Raw genomic sequence first — 20,000 nt, 5'->3', positions numbered from 1 at the left:
CCCCAAAGCAGAATTTTTAGCACTGTTCTGCGACGAGCCTTGAGCTGACTGGAAATGTTCTGCGGTAAAAATCCCCAAAGACGTAATAGTGTTTTTTTTGCACTTTTTCTTAAAATTCTTGTTCTGCAGTAACGCTAATTGTTCTGCGACGTCCATTGCAGATTTTGGCACATTCTGCTTTGGGGTCCCACTTGACCGGTTAAAGGAGGAAAATAAGAAAACAAGTCGCAAATTTAATAATGCATTACTAATTGACAGTAAATAATGGTCGACATTTTCTTAATTAGATGCAAAATTGTGACAAGTGTGAAAATTTTATTTGGGTAATATCAAAATACAATATAATAATAGAACTTGATTTATTCTAACTCTGAATAATTTGAACTCCCTCCCTTGAGTTTTCTATCTAAGTAAATGTTAAAATTTTTTGTTTAATTCAAATGTTTTACATAATTCAAAGTTGGAGGGAAAAACTTATAATTTTTGTATCAGTAAATTTACTTTGGAAAAATTCTAAAATCAGTCACACAATTTTATATTTAACCCCCGTTAACACAGTTAAACAAAAAATTTTCAAAATTAAAAACTTTTAATATTTTCTTTTTCTATATTCTTTCTTTGATAATTTAATGCTCATTTTGATATTGATTAGCTGGGGTGCATAGAGAACGTGTACCACTTCATATCAATTATGTTGAACCTATGGATCAAGGTGTACCATTCAAAATCTGAATTTTTTTTTAATAGTCAAAATACAAATTATGTGTTAACAAAAGTGTATTTCACTGATAGCATAAGAACGACAAGTGAAATTTGGAAAACTGTTCCTTAAATGATAATCATGAATTGTTGGCTTTAAGCATGGTCAAAAAATTCTGCAGTGTTTATTCCAGAACAGTAGCTAAAATCTATATATAAAATTGATGGCCACGGTAGCCCAGGTCGATAAGATACTCGTCTAAAGTACCAAAGGATGTTTAGAGGTGTCGCGTGCTCGATACCCAGTTTGTGTCCTTGTCAGAAAACTTTCCTGACACAGGGGTAAAACAGAAACGCGACATGACCACAGAAAAAATTGCTACCGCAGGGAGTCCCCCATCAAGAGGTTAGCACACCAACCTCTCGATGAGTTTAAAAAACAAGTCTGCCATTCAAAGTCGGCAATAAATTGTAGGTCCCGGTCTGATTAGCCCTCGTGCAGAAAATGACCATGGTGCAACAAAAACGATCAATATAAAATTTCTATCAGTGTGTTTTTTATACAAATCTACAATTTTAGATTGATTCGTCAACAAATTTTACATATATACCAAATGGGACCCGACTTGAACTACTAGAGGCTACTTAAAATTTCGTCAGAGCAGGGCAAATGCCCCAAATGGGCAAAAAACTGTCGTGCCACAATGATTTTTGAGCCTAACAATCACTTTACGAACGTTTACTTTGGTTACCGTGGTTTCCTAGCAATGCGTTTCAGACGTGTATATGCCTTTACAATGGTTTGTCACTTCTCTAATCCTGTTAGTATATGCATAATAATTTATGCCTTTATAATGGTTTGTCACATTTTTAATACTCTCAGTAATGAGGGTTTTTGAATAGACGTCATAATCATCGCTTCAAGGGTCAGGAAAATGGTGATCCTCATAGAAATCAGCATTTAAATTGCAGATTTTACTGTAGAAATGCGGAAATTTCATGGGAGTTTTCTGTCGCATCAATAATTTTAAAAATTGTATAGAATTCTCGATTTTTGAAATATTGAGTTTGCTTAGATATATATGAAGCCCAGGAGATTAAATATGAAGTAATTAGCCAAGCCTACTTTTGAGTTGAATATTCATTGATTTCAACTTTTTATGTATATCTTCTCAAGCATGAAAATTGTCTTTATATTGTCTTTTGATACACTGGTGAAATAAATTAAGAGAATTTGCATATTTTATCGAATTTCATGAAAAGAACTGAACTGAATGTAAAACCACTGCTTCTAGACAAAAATGCAAATCTTGTACGCCAAATACGTAAGCGTACACGTGTGCGTAGGCGGAGCCAGTAGAGAAACTGGCTTTATAAGCGCGCGTAAGTTAAGACACATTTCGTTTGCAAGCACACCTCGGCGAATTTCTTGGTGTTATTCTGCAGCAATCGGTTAATTTCAAATTGTAACAGTAAAAATGAATAACCACCAACGTTTAGATGATGGAATGAGGCGGCAAATTGTGGGGAGGAATTGTGGAATCTCAAGTCCAGATTTGTAGAGAGTTCAATTTAATGCCCAACGTTGTCTGTAACTTATGGAAACAGTTCCAGGATACCGGATCCATAGAGAAAGCCTGGGCAAGGTCATCCAAGAGTCATGACAGCCAAAGAAGAGCGCCATTTGTCAATTATAGTGAGGCATAAAAGGAGTGCTACAGCTTCTCAGCTCTCTCCTGACTTGTATGCAGCCACAGGAACCCGTGTATCAAGGGTGACTGTTTCCAAAAAACTTCATGAGAGAGGGATGTTTGCAAGAAGACCTGCTGTTTGCGTCCCGCTCACTTCTACAGACAGCAGAATCCGTTTATCATGGTGCAGAGAGCATAGAGATTGGAGTATGGATCAATGGACGACCGTTCTCTTCACTGATGAGTCCCGGTTTAGCCTAAGCACCGATTCTCGCCGTACGTTCATATGGAGAGAACCAGGGACCCGCTACCTACCCTCCAATGTCCGCGAAATCGACAATTTTGGCAGAGGAGGTTAATGGTCTGGGCAGGCATCATGTTGGATGGCAGCACACCTCTCCATGTCTTTGAAAGAAGCACTGTGACTGGTGCGAGGTATAGGGATGAGGTCTTGGAGCCCTATGTTCGCCTTTTCAGGGGTGCAGTTGGCTTTGAGTTCATTTTAATGGACGATAACGCGAGGCCACATAGAGCTCTTCTGCTCGACGATTTTCTAGAGAGTGAGGATATTCGACGGATGGATTGGCCAGCCAGATCTCCAGACCTTAACTCTATAGAACATGTCTGAGATGCTCTGGGGAGGGCAATTGCAACTCGCAACCCCTCTCTGGGAACCATCCAGAGAATGAAAACAGCGTTGCTGAACGAGTTGGGCCACTTGCCACAGGAAATGATAAACTGCCTTATTTCAAGTATGAAATCACGCTGCGAGACCTGTATATCTGTAAGACGGGACCATACCCCCTATTAACCCATTTTTTTTGTTTATTCTGCAACCGCTGTTTCATACCTTCTGATTCCAACGAGTGTTACGCACGATCATGTGTGTGTGTATTACAATTATTGAATGGTTATTTGTTTTGTATTGTACCAATGTATGTACACATCAAATTTCATTAAAATCGGTACAGAAGTTCTAGAGATAATCGACCAAGTCTGCAAATTCTCTTAATTTCTTACACCAGTGTATTCAACTGCATAAATTCATCATGTGAGTTAGGATATTTTAAAATTAATTATGGGCCCATAAAAAGTACATCGAAAAAATTCCACAGCGTTAACTAAGCATTTTTGAAAGCTGAAATAGGCAGATGGATAACTTGAAGTTAAGGGAGGGGATCGAAATACTTAGCCCCCCCCCCCCCCCCCAAAAGGAAAAAAAAAAAAAATTTATTTCTATGTTTCTTTAAATCTGGATTTGTTTATTTCATGAGTCATGCAGGAAGTCGACATATTAGTCAACTTAGACAGGGTTTGCATGTCCCTCAAAGTAAGAGGGAGATATCACGTGGTACAAAAAAGTCTCATTAAAGAAAACTCAGGCAGCACCAGGTATTATATAGTTATACATATAGTTATTATATATAGCTAGTCAATTATAATTATAAAATTAAAATTGGGAAAGTTTCATAACTGAGATAAAAATTTCAATAATTTATAACCATAATCCTCCCTTTTATTTCTTTATCCCCCCATGTCAATGTTGATGATCAAGTTGTAATTTGTAACCTTTTTGCAGATCTAGGATAGATTAATTAGAATTTTGGAAAAATCAAACTTTTCCCCCAGTGACTTTGGATTAACAAAGTTTGACCGTATATCGTTAAATTTGATTGTCACTATTATATTAAAAATAATTCAATTACTGTAGTTTTTAATATCAATTTAAATGATTAATTGCATAATTTAAATCCAATATCAATTAAAATTACCAATAATTTAATTTTAAGAAAATTAATATTTGGTATTCGGCCAAACCATCAACCAAATATTCGGTATTTAGCTATTCGGCCAAATCATTATTCGTCCCATCCCTACTTCTTGTACGGTTTAGTACAAGTATTCAGGTAATTACACTTCGCTCACTTCACTTCTGAAATATAAATTGCAGAACTTAAAAATCATACACAAGACTAGATACACAATTAGACTTAGGTACACACACTTACACTTCCGGCACAACTCACTAGGTAGTAAAATGCCCATGGTAATAGACCTGAGTTGTGCTTGGTTTGAAAAAGCAACACCACCACTTAAATAACGTGTAGACCACAAATACGCCATTCAAGTTGCAAGTGGCTGTCTTGCCAATAAAAGAAAACAAATAATATTTTTATTACCCAGTGAGAAAGTTATCCTGTCTTTCCTGATGAAAAAAACAAAAATTCCATATTTCTACATACAATATTCACCCGAGATATTAAAATTCAAAAAATGAAGGGAAAAACTGCATCCTATAAGCGTGAGAGTATGTATGCATCTTTATGCTTTATACAAATCCACAATTTCATACATATACCAAATAGGACCAAGACTGAACCATAGGGTACTCTAAAAGTTTGTCTGCTTTCACCTTTCCCTAAGTGCCAATGTTCCATGAATGGAACATCGTGAAAAACAAAGAAAAATATTTTTTTCTTCAAATTACGAAGTTGATCTTTAAGAAGAATAGTTTATCTTCTTTGCATAGGCATGCAAAAGGACTTCAAATTCCAAATTTCAAAACAATGAGTGATTTTGTTCATAGTTCGGCCTTTAAACGGTTAATTATTGCTGAAATTCCCGAAGGACAAGTAAAGAGCTGCTGTAAATCGGAATTAAAAAATATATTTTAATAGACATATTTCAATAGAATATATTTGAACATGACTTGGGTATACAGGGGTGGGAAGTGACTAAGTCCATTTTGGAGCATCCTTGGAGCAGCGAAATTCAGGATTCGGAGCCGTTTTGGAGCAGCAAATTCAGGATTTGGAGCAGCAAATTCAGGATTTGGAGCAATTTTGGAGCAGCAAAATATGGGATTCGGAGCAGATATTTATAAATTGGAGCAGTGAAATTAACAAGAATATTTTCGTTGACCCTCAACCCTTTTCAAAATAAAGCTGCACTGTCTTTTGTTATCAAACATCTATTCATCAGCTTGATTTTTGTTTTTAGTGTTTTAGGTTTTTGACACCTTGTTTGAAAAAGCGGCTGTCATAAAATTTTTTGCACCCGTCTATTTAAGATGATTTTTGCTTACTGAGGGCACTATTTGCTGCCTTGAACAGCAGCACTTCAAATGAGCTAAAACAAGTTTTTAATGGAAAGAAAGAAACTTGGAAAGAAATTGTTGCAAAATGGGAGAGAATTTCGGAAGAATCAACTCGATGTTTGGCGATTCAACACTCATTATATGGCGAGATTGCCGATCTGACGCTCGCTATTTGGCAAGATTGACGATTTAACGCTCGCTATTTGGCGAGATTGACGATTTAATGCTCGTTATTGAGCAACATTGGTGATTTAACGCTCGTTATTCGGCAAAGTTTCTAAACTAACATTCGTAATTCGGCGGACATGCGCTTTTTACTACCGGAATGGAAATTTTTTTCACGAAACATCAGGATTTAACACAATCACAATCAACTACAGCAATTTCTGCTGCTTCCAGTGACGACTTATCTTTTAAACGGAAACACTCAAATTTGCACTTTAAAGCTGAAAGGCATTGCAAACCATCTTCAGTTCCGGACAATATCGGGTTTCGCGATATTGTCCGGATGGATCAGGGACCCATAGTTTAAGGCAATAGTTTAAGTATAGTGGAATAAAACACGCTCTTCTCATAAAGAAACGTTTCGTGGCTAGCGGGAACAAAATTTTTTGCCGTCCTTTCCGATATTTCGGGCATACTGAAGCGAAATTCGCTATTTGGCGCAGAAAAATGCGAAAATACGCTATTGGAGCAGGATGGCGCAAGATATTAGTTTTGGCGCAGTGCGGCGCAATTGACGCAGAGTTCCCACCCCTGGGGTATATAATAAAATATGCACCCAACATGTTTCATACAGGAAACACAAGGAATTTGGAGCATAAATATAGTAAAATATGGAATATTGGTAATTTTCAACAAAAACTTGGAAGAAAGACAATGAAATTACCACTTATTGCTCATAAATTATTAATCAGAGGGTAATGAAGAATTTACTGGAAATCGCAATGTAGTCCACGGGGGAAAAACTTGGAACACAACAAATATGTTTAGATGAATATTTATATGTCATTATAATATGTTACGAACTATAGACGACAGATGGTGTATTTCTTTATCGTGGTCTTCTGTTGGCAATGGAGTTGATGCCGGTTTCGGTTTATCGGAGAGGGATGCGATTAGTGGAGAACTAGCAGAGTGTGTGTAGAGAAAATTCCAGAGATATACCCCCAGACAGTAGCGCCACAAACCTGGTACTAGGAAATAGAAATTTGTGGAATGTTCTTTTTCTTGAAGTTTCTACCAGGGTTATAAATAGTGTGGTGCTCACAAGATGGCAGGCTCTGATTAGAGGAGATTAGGGAGAGACTGGATGAAAAGTCAGTTGCAATTTAACTTTCCGAGAAAGTTAACTCTTTAATTAGGTTCTAAATACCGTTCAGTAAATAAATGTGTTTGTCCGTCAAACCGCTTCTTGTTTTGCAATATATCTCGAAGTCTTGCGAAAAAATTATCTGGAACAATAATTTACACGTGATAAAAATTATGAGAACAACGGAAAACACGAGAATATCACTGAAATACGGGACATTCCTGTGTAATATGGTGAAATATGAATTGTTTCAGACATTTTCCTGGTAAGTCAATCACTTGCCTTATCTTGATTGACAGTAATCTAGAGAAGTGGAAGGGGAAAGAAGAGATTGGATGAAACGGGACTATTCTAATCTAAGGATGAATTGGGAAAAGACGAAACGGGACATCACCCCAGCATGGCTTATTTTGTTGAATGAAGGGCATTCACTCGTCGTACTTTTTGGTAAAATGTCCTACCTTTTTCCTACTCTTCTTACTTTTTTTAACAAAATCCTATCAACAAAATTCATATAATTGATTTTAATTGAGAAGGGAATAATGGAAGATCCATTATCCAAGATCCTGACACACGTTTTTGCAAAGTTGCGCAAATGGCAACATCGGAAGCATCTACCATAACAGCTAAAGATGCTCCTGCCATTGAAAACACCAAAGCTGTTGCATCTGCCAGATCCCGCTTAGACTTCAGGAATGCTTCATCTGCTTCTTTGGTCCAAGCGATCTTCCTCTTATTGTTTCTGTTGGCACCCTCGAGAAATTTATGAAAAAGTGCATGCGTCTCTCTGCTGCTTTTGGAACAAAATGACAAAAATTGAGGACAAAAAATCATTGAAGCTCTTTGTGTCTAGCTTTGGGTATTCTGAGATGACTGACACCTTCTCTGGAAGAGATGCAACGCCGGTTACAGAGATAATATAATCTAAAAATCGAACTGATGGTTGCCCCAGAACACATTTGGCAACATTGAGGCAAACTCCAAATTCGGAAAAGTGTTCAAATACTTGGCACAAATGTTCCTTGTGCTCTTCAGCGTTTGTAGATGCCATGAGAACATCGTTGAAATACGGTACACAAAAGGCGAAACCATACAACACCATATGTATGGAATGTTACAGATGCATTTGACAGTCCAAAAGGCATGAAGAGAAATTCGAACTGCCCAAATGGTGTTATGGCTGTTTTCGGAATATCCTCTTGTCTCACCGGAATTTGATGAAAAGCTTTTGCGAGATCTAGGGTGGAAAATATTTCTTTTCCCTCTAGCACCTGAAGAGTCAGTCCTGGATGTGCGGAACGAGATATCTGTCAAAGATAGTTGCAGCATTCAGTCTCCTGTAGTTGCAGCATGGTCTCCAATCTCTGTTACACTTGGGTACCATGAGCACTGGGCTTGTCCAGCAACTTTAGGATGGTCGGCAAACTCCTTGGGCAACTAGATGATCGAATTCCCTCTTGGCTGCACGCAGTTTGTCCGGTGGTATCCTGCAAGGTTTTGATGCAACTGGTGGGCCTTTGGTCTCAATGCAGTGTTGGACGTCATGCTTAACAGCATTAAACGTTGCTAGTCTCTGTCAGTTCAGGGAACTCGGTGAGAATTCGATGAAATTCACTATTGTCCCGGATGCATTTCACTGCTGAGGATGGTATCTGCACCAGCAATTTTGCAATGTGAACGAAGCTGAGTCAGAAGATCGATTAATTGTCCGTGCCGAACATCTATAACCAGTCCGAAATGTCGCAGAAAGTCAGATACTATGATTGGACGCGAAACAGCAGCAACGATGAATGACCAATGAAATGCACGACGAAGTCCTAGGTCAAGCTTTAACAGTTGCTAACAGAATATATTGATGGCAGTCTCGTTGGCAGCAAACTGAAACTTGTCTGGTTGATGTCAGGAATCTTCTTTGCGTAGTGGTAATACAGATACACTGAAGAGCCAAAAAAACTGGTACACCTACCTAATATCGTGTAGGGCCCCGCAAGCGCGCAGAAGTGCTGCAACATGACGTGGCAAGGACTCGACCAATGTCTGAAGTAGTGCTGGAGGTAATTGACACTATGAATCCTGCAGGGCTGTCCATAAATCCGTAGGAGTAAGGGGGGGGGTGGAGATCTCTTCTGAACAGCACGTTGCAAGGCATCCCAGATATGTTCAATAATGTTCGTGTCTGGGGATTTTGGTGGCCAGCGGAAGTGTCTAAAGTCAGAAGAGTGTTCCTGGAGCCACTTTGTAGCAATTCTGGGCGTGTGGGGTGCCGCATTGTCCTGCTGAAATTGTCCAAGTCCATCGGAATGCACAATGGACAAGAATGGGTTCAGGTGATCAGACAGGATGCTTACGTACCTGTCAGAGTCGTATCTAGATGTATCAGGGGTCCCATATCACGCCAACTGCACACACCCCATACCATCACAGAGCCTCCACCAGCTTGAACAGTCCCCTGTTGACATGTAGGGTCCATGGATTCATGAGGATGTTTCCATACCCATGCATGTCCATCAGCTCGAAGCAATTGGAACCGAGACTCGTCAGACCAAGCAACAAGTTTCCAATCTTCAACAGCCCAATGTCTGTGTTGTCGGGCCCAAGCGAGGCGTAAAGCTTTGTGTCATGCAGTCATCGAGGGTACACGAGTGGGCCTTCGGCTCCGAAAGCCCATATCGATGATGTTTCGCACGCTGACACCTGTTGATGGCCCAGCATTGATATCTGCAGCAATTTGCGGAAGGGTTGCACGTCTGTCACGTTTAATGATTCTCGTCAGTCGTCGTTGGTCCCGTTCTTGCATAATCTTTTCCCGGCCGCAGCGATGTTGCAGATTTAATTTTTTACCGGATTTCCGATATTCACGGTACACTCGTGAAATGGTCGTATGTGAAAATCCAAATTTCATCGCTACCTCGGAGATGCCATGTCCCATCTCTCGTGCGCCGACTATAACACCACGTTCAAACTCACTTAAATCTCGATAACCTGCCATTGTAACAGCAGTAACTGATCTAACAATTATGCCAGACACTTGTTGTGTTATATAGGCGTTGCCAACCGCAGCGCCGTACTCTGATTGGTTCCATATCTCTTTATTTGCATACGCATGTTTGCTTGTGGAGGCATGGAGCTTGTGTTTCTGCTAATCCAGGAAGGAATCTTCAATAGAAATTCAACATTCCCAGAAAACGAAGTTCTTGGATGGTTACCAGTCTTGGGAAATCTTTTATCACCTTCAATTTATCATGAAGAGAAATACTTTTTGATGATATCCTTTGTCCAAGAAATGTGACTTCATCTTCGAAGAATTTGCACTTCAGAGAGTTTATCTTTAGACCATGCTCGGCCAGTCGTTTGAAAACTATGTCCAGGTGCTGTTTATGCTGTTCAGAGTTTGCTGATGTGATGAGGATGTCGTCTACGTATCTCGCTGAAAAATTAAGACCAGCCAACACTTGGTCGATGTACTTGTGGAATGTCTGGGCAGCATTGCATGAAAGGAAATTCATAAAGCCTGAAAGGCATGACGAAGGCAGTCTTGGGCACGTCAGCTTCTGCCACTGGAATTTGTTGATATGCCGAGACGAGGTTGATGGTCGAGTAGAATGCAGTCCCATGAAGAATGCGGGTTAGTTCATGGATATGAGGAATGGGATATCTGTCTGGTGTGGTGATCTTATTTAACTGACGGTAGCCACCGCAGATACGCCATGCACTGTTAGGTCCCTTGACCATATGAATTGGGCTGGCTCGTGTACTATTTGATGGCAGACAAAATCCTTGTTTTTACATGTCCAGAAATTGCTTTTTGGCGCGAGATAACTTTTCTGGAGAGAGACTGCAAGCTTTAGCAAAAATTGGCCTACCTATTGTCTCAATATGCTCACATCATGGTTTGGAGTTCAACGAAGATTTGCTGAACAGGCTTTGATAAGTTGCGTCACCGTCGAAAAGTTTGATTGAGTGCACTTCTGACTTTTTTAGTTGACAGTATACACAGGCCCATCATTTGGAAGGGGCAGGGTGGCCCCTTCCATTTAATATTTTGATATTTGTTACATTTAATATTTTGTTTTTCACACCAAATGCAGCCGACATTTCTTCCTGAAAATCACAAATAAAATTGTGAACAAAGTTTTCCTTAAATTCCTGGATTATGCTGTCTGCACTCATTCCATACTTTTTCTTGCTTCGTTTTTTCCTATTAAGTTCAGTGCATTCTTGGGAGAAACACAACAGATCTTTACACTGCTTGAAGTGTTCCCCTGTATGTAAATCATTTGCAAGCACTTCAATTTCCTGACAAACAACTAGAACCTTTGCATTAATAGAGCTAAACATGATTGTAGAGCCCTGAAGCCACAAGCTAAATCTGTTTATAACTTTGAGGAAGTCAGCCAAGAACAGAATACATAGGAGAACATCTGTATTCAGAAGTTGCTCTCTAATCCCCTTCAATTCAGGCTCCTGAGTCTATGAGAAAAGATTATCGAGCGTTTCAATCAACTGTTGGAACCTATCAATCACTCGTTGGCATGCAAGTCCATGAGATAACCACAGCGTAACCGAAACACTCAACATTTTCAAAACATCTACACCATACACATTTTGCTGAATATCTAAAAACACTTGCTGTTTCTTTGGGCTGTAGTGAAAAAGCTTCCATAAGCTTATGAGAATGGCATCCACAGCCTGTAGAATGGGATATTTTTTTATCAAATGTACAAAAACTAAAGCTAGTCGATTTCTGCAGTTGACATAAATAGAATGAGGTGCCAAGTGTCGTATACGTCTTTGTACACCTGATATTTCTCCACTCATCACATTAGTTCCATCCAAAGTTAAAAACAACAAGTTAGTGATTGGAATTGCTTTTGCTATCAACAACTTCTCAATGGCAGATGTAACAGATTCTGCATTTGTCGCAGTTAGGTTCACAAGACTGAGGAACTCTTCTCTGAGCGGACTTCCAGCTATCTTATAACGCACTATTAAACCCAACTGTGTTCTTTGTGCTTCGTCAGTTGCCTCATCAGCTATCAATGTAAAGGAAGTGGCTACTTGCAAAGCCGTCAAAGTTTTCCTCTCTAAATACAAAGATATTGCCTCTGTAAGATTGTCTACTGACACATTTGATAGATAGGTGGCATTCTTGCCGCATGCAGCAAGATAGCATTCTATTTCTTTGTCACCAAGATCCTCACCAATGAACTTAACTACAGAAGAAAAATTATCGGAGACTGCCCATTTTTTTTTTTATCATGAAGTACAAAATCTTTATATATTTTGTTAAAACCTTCACATTGTTTTCCTTAGTCTTCTGCACAGCAATTTCAGTTTTTTCTGTAAACAAATACAAGGGGTTTTTGATGCACTCACAGCTTGTTTGTGTTTCTGGCTATATATATGCTTGTTGACACATCGTGTTGGGTGATCACCAAATTGCACCCCTTGGTCAATCCAGGGTTCCTTATCAAAAAATGTAGAACATATTTTGCAAAGAAAGCCAAATGCAGAAATGCTGTAACATAGCCAACTGTGAAGCTTCTCAAAACGTGCGATGTTCAACAAATTCGGTACTTTTGGACCCATTTTTCTAGCTTCTGTAGATGAAATTTTCTTAAAATCCGGCTCTACCGACGAATTCGTAGCATCTTTCAGCGCTTCCGATAAATCAGCAATGTCTTCCACCAGTTTCGACGAATCGGTAATGTCTTTCGAAGAAACGGAATTGTCTTCCGCCACTTCCGATAAATCGGTCATCTCTTCCGCCGCTTCCGACGAATGGGCAATGTCTTTCGAGGAATCCGAAATGTCTTTCAGCGCTTCTGATAAATCGGTAATGTCTTTAGGCGCCTCCGATAAATCGGTAATGTATCGCGCCGTTTCCAAGGTTTCGACAGCGTGGTTCGAAACCGATGAAGGAAGCAATGTTTCAGTAATTTTTTCCAGGTTAGCACAATTGGAATTATCTGTATATAATGTCTTTTTGGTGACGTTTTCAGATCCTCGTTTAAAAAACAATGTTATGGAGCTGCATCCCCCGAACGTCAGTTGGCCGTATTTTTTTAATTTAGTAATCACTACTCCTTGAATTTCCACCTGTTGGTGATCGACCACGCTTCATATTAAATTTTCAAAAATGAAAGCGCAATACAGGAAAAAAAACGTGCACAAAAAATCCAATTCTACAATAAGCATCAACTACGCCGATTTTACGACTAACAAGAGGTTGTGATTCAAAGACTATTTGAGGAGAAGTGCGGGGCTAAAGCGTTTGTATAATGGCATAGGTTGTGCGATAAAATATCGGACGCGGTCAATCCGTGGTCAACCAGCGGGATGTCCTAACAAGAAGCCTAGAAACAAGGAAAGCCCTCTCAAGGTCACGATGTTTCTCCGATCGCCTTTTCAAGGTCATGTTTTCCGGTATCCAACCAACAACTTCTATAGATAAAATTACTCATCTATGGGGGAGGGGGTGGTGGTGTTGGGCCAACAATGCATGCTTTAAAAAAAAAAAATCAATGGCTTTCTATTACGACTAGGGTCATAACTGATAAGAATTTTGTCGCACAGCAGTCCCAAAAGTTCGTTTTTTACGACGTAATTTTCATGAGGGGTTCGTTTTCTGCAATTTCGTGATGGATCCGTTTATTATCCTCCAAATTTTGTGAAACATCCTTTTTTTTTAGCCCCAGAATTTTGTGAAGGGTCCGTTTTTTAGCCCCGGAATTTTGTGAAGGGTCCGGATTTCCGGCAGGACAGACCCCTGAATATGGATGTCATATATTTCAAAAATACAGCAACCCAATTAAAAATGCAATTAACACAAATTATAAACAATATATACACATGATAAAATATTATACAATGCCCATAAAGAATACTTATGGTTGTCTTATTCTAAGTATGGATAGCTTCGCGATTTACCCCGAACATGTTTATCGTATTGCTTTTTAAATGTGTCAATTGTGTTACAATTTGCTACCTCCGGGGGTAAGCTATCCCATTTATTAACAACCCTATTAGAGAAAAATCCCCTGCGACACCATAGTCTTGCATTGTCCCTAACCAATCGATACTGGTGTCGATTGGTTAAACAGGGGAAGGTTTTTGTTCTTCTGAGAGCTGGTGTCCAGGATCTGCTCAATTTCAAAGTTTCTTCTCTTCTATTATAGCAATTTTTGTGCTTGTATATTTCATTAGAATCTCTGTAGATTCGTGGAAAGAAGTGGTCAACATTAGCTATTACCTGTGTTTTGCTGAAATTCGGAAATACGGAAAATAAGGATAAAATGAACATGCAAATCAAATCAACAACATACAGGGTTTATAAATGCGGTTGATAGAGTTTATGGATGCTGCTGTCAGGGCTACTTATTTTTAGTGCGAAAAAATTCGCCACGTTAACGCTGACTCCCATAACTTTCAAAGAACAAAAACAGTGAATTCGCTCCCATCCAATTTACCATGGTCGTAATACTTTTTTTCTTTTCTGAAGGGGAACGTAATTTCACTGCTCCTTGAATGCGAAATACGATAATTTTGCAAAGGAATTTATTGCCTTTTCGTAACTATACCATTCCATCAAAAATGCACTAGGTCACTCACTGACCTGGTCCTCTTTTTAGTCTTTTTACATGCTTTCATACTCTTTAGGTCTTTCTTTCGGTTGCTTACCTGGTCTCTGCTCTATAGGTAGAGACCGATTTGTGGTTTGCCACTTTTCTCGTATTTTAATCTTATTTCCTTGATTATTCATTCTATAAATTTACTGCCTCTGAACTTACAGCCTTGGGTTACAGCGTGTTTGCCCCCTTCAAGTATATCAGTGTTTATACAAAATTCCCTACATAAAAATTAAGGAGTTTTTAAGGACTTTTTAAAAAGTTTCAAGCAGTTTTTAAGGAGTCATGGCAAACTTCATAACTTACATGTTTTACAGCAAAAAAAAGGGCGGGGCACATATTCTAATTTATTTTTAATTTGTCAAAAAAATTTTCCATCTTCTCAAAAATATAGACGTAGAAGTGGTTCAGAAATTTCAACTTTTGATTTGTTACCTAGCATCATAAGAATTCATAAAATAATCAATCCACATACATACTTTTCTGTTGTCACCAAAGTGTTGTAAAACATTCAAGTTTCTGTCAAAAATAAAACTCGCAACAGCATCACATAAATTATAAAAATTCTAAAAGTGATATTCATTCTCCTTCCCCCAATTATTCAAAATAAAAATCCACAGCTGACAAAGATTTTTCTTACCAAATTATATATTTGCAGCAACTCTTTACTCATCTCTCGCTCAAAGCGGATCAACACCAAATTTCAGGACATTTCAACACAATGTTTGGCGATTTAACACCCGTTATTTGGTGAAATTTACAAATTAACTCTCATAATTCAGCGGACTAGCTCTTATTCATGAAATGAATTTTTTTTCCCCTGAAACATCGGGATTTGACGCAATGACGATCGACCATAGTAACTTCTGCTGCTTTCAGTGGTGGCTTTTTTTTCTTTTTTTGAAAACTGAAACTGCGGTCGGTTGTTGAGAAACACTGGACTAGAGTAAACCATTTTCATCTGTACGATCAAGGATATGATAGGGGTTTCACGATGAAAAGCCTGATGAGGGGCTGATAATTTGAATGAGGAGCTGCAGTTACCACAATCAGATTTTTGGGGACAAAATCGAGAGTGGGGGGAAAGTAGACTTCTTTTTTTAGAAACAGCTGGAAGGATTTTAAGGGTTGTTAAAAAGGAAATGAAAACGAATGACTTCTTAAGGAGTTTTTAAGCACCGTACAAACCCTGCATAGGATAGATTACATTAAAAAATTAAAATACGAAATTCAGACACATTTTTTTTGTTTTTTATGCGCCTTTTGAGCGCTAATGTACACCACACAATAAAATGTAATCAGTAAATTTTTAATCTAAGTGAAAAATGCTAATTAACATAATTTTTTAAAATCAGTTTCATGCACTTGAATTTACAGGTATTTGGCCAAATATCAAAGCAACATTTGGCTGGACTGAATATTTGTTCCATCACCACTAAATCTGATGATTTATAAAATTTACCAATATGTGCTGGCAATTGTATATAATCGCAGATAAATGTGATAAAAATTCACAAAATTTATCCATCTTATCAAAGTGGTTGGTGATTATGCATGATAGCAGATGATTATGCATGATTAGAGATGCGAGGTGGGAATATTTTCAGAGAACAATATTGTGATAATATGCTCCCGGATGTAAGAATATAGAATATATTAATTTTTCTTTTTTCAAGTAATTCAATTTTTTTTACTAATTTTATTTATATTATGAAATATACATCAGTTTTCATTGCCTGAAATATTTACAACAATACAATTTTTGGTATAATCACCTCCCAATGACAACTTATAGTTCAAGAATATTCTGGTGATGGCGACAGAATTTGAAAGTTTGGCTATATGAATATTTTATTATTATATAATAATACATTAAAATTAGATAAATTTTCAAAAAATTGTTTAAAGCAAAGTGTAAAAGTTGATTGACAAAGGAAGCTATTAGCTATTCTTTTACAATCGCCTTCATTCTAAGATACAGAACTGTTTTCTTCAATGTACACACACTTAAATTCTATCACTAACATTTCTTTGCAAGTTGTGCAATTCAGCCATATTGGTTCCATTTTCTTGCTCTAAATATTGTGGGCTAGAAACTTCAATATTCCCTGTCTTCTTGATGGGAAATGAGATGGGGGACGGATACTATTCTCAAGAATAATTCTCTCAAAGGACTACTATTAACAGAGAATATTCTTATCGTAAAATAATTATTCTCAAGTTACTTAAAGAGAGATTATTTATTATAATGTTATTACAAATATTCTTGAGAATACTCTCTGGAAAGACTACTTTTATAAATAACTGAAGAATATTCTTATAGAGTTGAATATTCAAGAATATTCTCTGGAAGGAATATTATAAATAACTTGAGAACAAAGAATATTTCCCAGTAATTTGTAAAAGTAGTCCTTACTGAGAATATTTAAGGATATTATATAAATTTATATTATAAATAACAGGAGAATATTCTAATCAAGAATAAGAATATCCTCAAGTTATTTATAATAGTATTCCCTCCAGAGAAAATATTCACAAATATTCTCCTCAATGAGAATATTTTCCTACAAATTATTCTTGAGAATTTTACATCTCTATGCATGATCATGAGATTTATCACATTTGGCATAGCATATTATACATCAGGCAATGTTTTTTTAAGAAATACAATTTACATTCCTCGTATGCATTGTTGTCAAATGTCATCATTTCGGTACTCACTTCCATAAACTGTCATCTTTCTTCAGAGAAGAGACAAGAAATTTTGAAACTTTTGTTGAATCCACTGAAAAAAAATAAATAGTCCTCTTATATGACTAGATAAAATCATTTCATGCTTTATTTTTAATTATTTATATAAAACTATATCTAACAAATAGTGATGTAACTGATTTCACTCAACCCCTTTTATGTTTTTTTTTCACATTCCTTCTTTCAATGAAATTTTTTCCTTCCCTCAATACAGAAATCCACAGAAAGTGGAAAAGGTGTTCCATAGGAAACAAGGAAAAAGATCATTCTGGTTAGATTATTTTTACATGGTTTTACGTGCAGAAACAGGTTTTAGGGATTCAATAACAATAGACAACATAACGCCTGAGTAAATATTCATCATTGGAGTAGATATCAATTTTTGGCAGAGGAACAATTCTTTGTTTTAAAACAAGCCTAGTTTTTTCTTGTTCTTTTAACAAGATATTTTAAAGTCTCCTACACTAGGGACTGTTTATATAACTTTGCTTTTTAAATAAAACTGTTGCATTGAAGCCATGGATACTCAAGCACCCCAAGTATTTCTCGTAATACGTTCAAGCAAATCCGAATTTTTACATAAATCTCAAGCACAGTACACAGGTGTAAAACAGTTCTCATACCACTAAATTTATATTCCCTTTTCTTAAATTGAGCCATTAGAATTTAGTACAATAGAATCTCAGTAACTTGACACCCCAGAAGTATCGACAAACATGTCGACTTCAGCAGACGCTTGAATTACATTCGAAGAATTCAATTAAATAAAATGCTACCTCATTTTTACCTTGGGTTGTTTCATAATAAAATAAAAACATGTAAAAATTTACCTCAATAAGTATTACAGAGGGCTGCCAAATATCTAGATTGTTTTTGGACATTCTGTATAAATTGTCACTGAAGAAAATGCTCACAAAACAAAATGCTCACATAACAAAATGCATGAATTTATCAAAAATTTAACTTCCTATATTTCATACTTTTACAGTTAGGAAAGTGCGCAATCAAGAAAAGTTTGTTTTCCGTTTTTTCCTTGTGTAATCCAACATGTTAGACCAGCGGTTCTAAACCTTTTCTGACTTGCGGAGTGTGTGTGATTTCTATAGAGGAGCCCTTCTTTGTATATTATTTATATTGCGGTATCTTTTAGGCCTCTCTTTTATCAAATTTATTGATTTATTTTATTATCCTCGAGTGGTCGCAGAGCCCCTGTGAAGTTCACAAGGAGCACCGGTTGAGAACCGCTGCATTAGACTAACAGAAGGTTATACTGTATATGCACAACGGAATGTGAGAAAATTTGCAGAGTACTGCCCTAAGGGCTATTTCAACAACTTTCAGAAGGCCTGGCAGGCTGAAATAAACCGAATGTAATACAAACCATAAAATACTGGAACTGCCAATCTCAACATTAGAGGGGTTTTTTTTTTTCACTTCAAGGGACTACAAGCAGAGCTATTCTTATTTTTTACAGTAAGCAGAAGTACAAGACCCCACCTATAGCACATTTCTTTTATACGCTGATTTCTTTATATTCTGTATAAAATAGGAAGTGATGATCTTGAGTTTTCTGATCATTCAAGCACGAAAGAGGTCCTCCGCCCTTACCTCCAAGATATCGTCTCCAGAGGTGCCTTTACCTTCAGGCAGCACTCATTTTGGACGAAGTGGCAAGAGTGGCAGAGATTACTATTGTCACAGAACAAGATTTTCAAAGAACTATAGTGGATTGAGATTAAAAAAAAAAAGAAATGTAAAACAAAATAACAAGCAGATTGTTTCTACTAGCTACTATTTAAGAAAAAAATTTGAAAAATTTTAGAGAGCAACTCCCTATTTCTTTGATTTTATGACTACCCCCCATTAGCTTCACGGCATCTGCGAACTTGTTATCCCATCGATACCCTGTTCAAGTTTATCAATACAAAATGAAAAAAATATGGGGGCCAAGGACACTTCCTTGAGGAACTCCACTTGTGATGCCTATCCAATCAGAGAATTCCCCATTCACCATAACCCACTGTGACATATCTCTCAATATCTATACTATCCAATTCAGCAAGTTGTCCCGATCCCAATCTCGTGTAAACACTTTAAGAGTTTGTCATGTTAGATCTGATTGAATGCCTTCTGGAAATCAAGATAAACATCTACATTTTTACCCTTATCCAAAGTCTGTGATCATAGAAGCAAAGGAGGTTAGTTACATGACTTATCTGATAAAATATTATTCTAATCTATCCACTTCATCATTTAATAATTTTATCAGAAATTTGAAGAAATTTGAAAATTTGAAAATTTCAGAAATTTGAGAGCGAGCTCTGCGAACTCACGGGGTGAAAATTGGACAGTTTCTCTACTACCCTTATTAAATATTGGAACAACATTAGCGAATTTCCAATCCCTTGAGACAATACCCTCAGCAACACTACTCCTGTAGATATGTGCAACTGGCCCCATCAATTCATTAGCACATTCCCGGAGTACCCTGGGATAGATATCATCTAGTCCCGGTGCTTTGCTTGCACATACATTTTTTGGAAGATTTAAGACCTCCACATTCTCAACTTGAAAATCGTTGAGGATTTTATTACTCCATGCGACACCCAATCATTAAATATCATTTTCTCTATTAAAAAACGACGCAAAAAAAGTCATTGAAAACATTACACATGCCTACATTGCTCTCTACCCTAAATCCTCCTATGGAGATGGGGGCCAACTGTCCCCTTAACACCCATTATTGCCATATGTAAAATATGATTTTGTGTCACAGCCAATGTGTTATCTGCCAACCTAGATTCAGCTTCCTTTTTACCATT

General features: G+C 37.4%; 1 protein-coding gene across 3 annotated transcripts in view; it reads right to left on the bottom strand.

The window, feature by feature from the left end:
- The window catches only part of OstDelta (oligosaccharide transferase delta subunit), a 329,525-nt gene that overhangs the window by 235,411 nt on the left and 74,114 nt on the right, over positions 1-20,000 (bottom strand). For all 3 annotated transcript variants that reach the window (XM_089236493.1, XM_089236492.1, XM_089236491.1), the window contains exon 5: positions 17,149-17,212. In XM_089236493.1, coding sequence (XP_089092619.1) covers positions 17,149-17,212 — 64 coding nt within the window. The remainder of the gene's footprint in view (positions 1-17,148; positions 17,213-20,000) is intronic.

Source organism: Pholcus phalangioides, unplaced genomic scaffold (assembly GCF_987345545.1).
Source record: "Pholcus phalangioides strain wild (caught in Gottingen) unplaced genomic scaffold, Ppha-v1.0 ptg000009l_1, whole genome shotgun sequence".
Taxonomy (NCBI): domain Eukaryota; kingdom Metazoa; phylum Arthropoda; class Arachnida; order Araneae; family Pholcidae; genus Pholcus; species Pholcus phalangioides.
The sequence above is the reverse complement of the archived record's forward strand: the minus strand, read 5'-3'. Positions and strand labels throughout refer to the sequence as shown.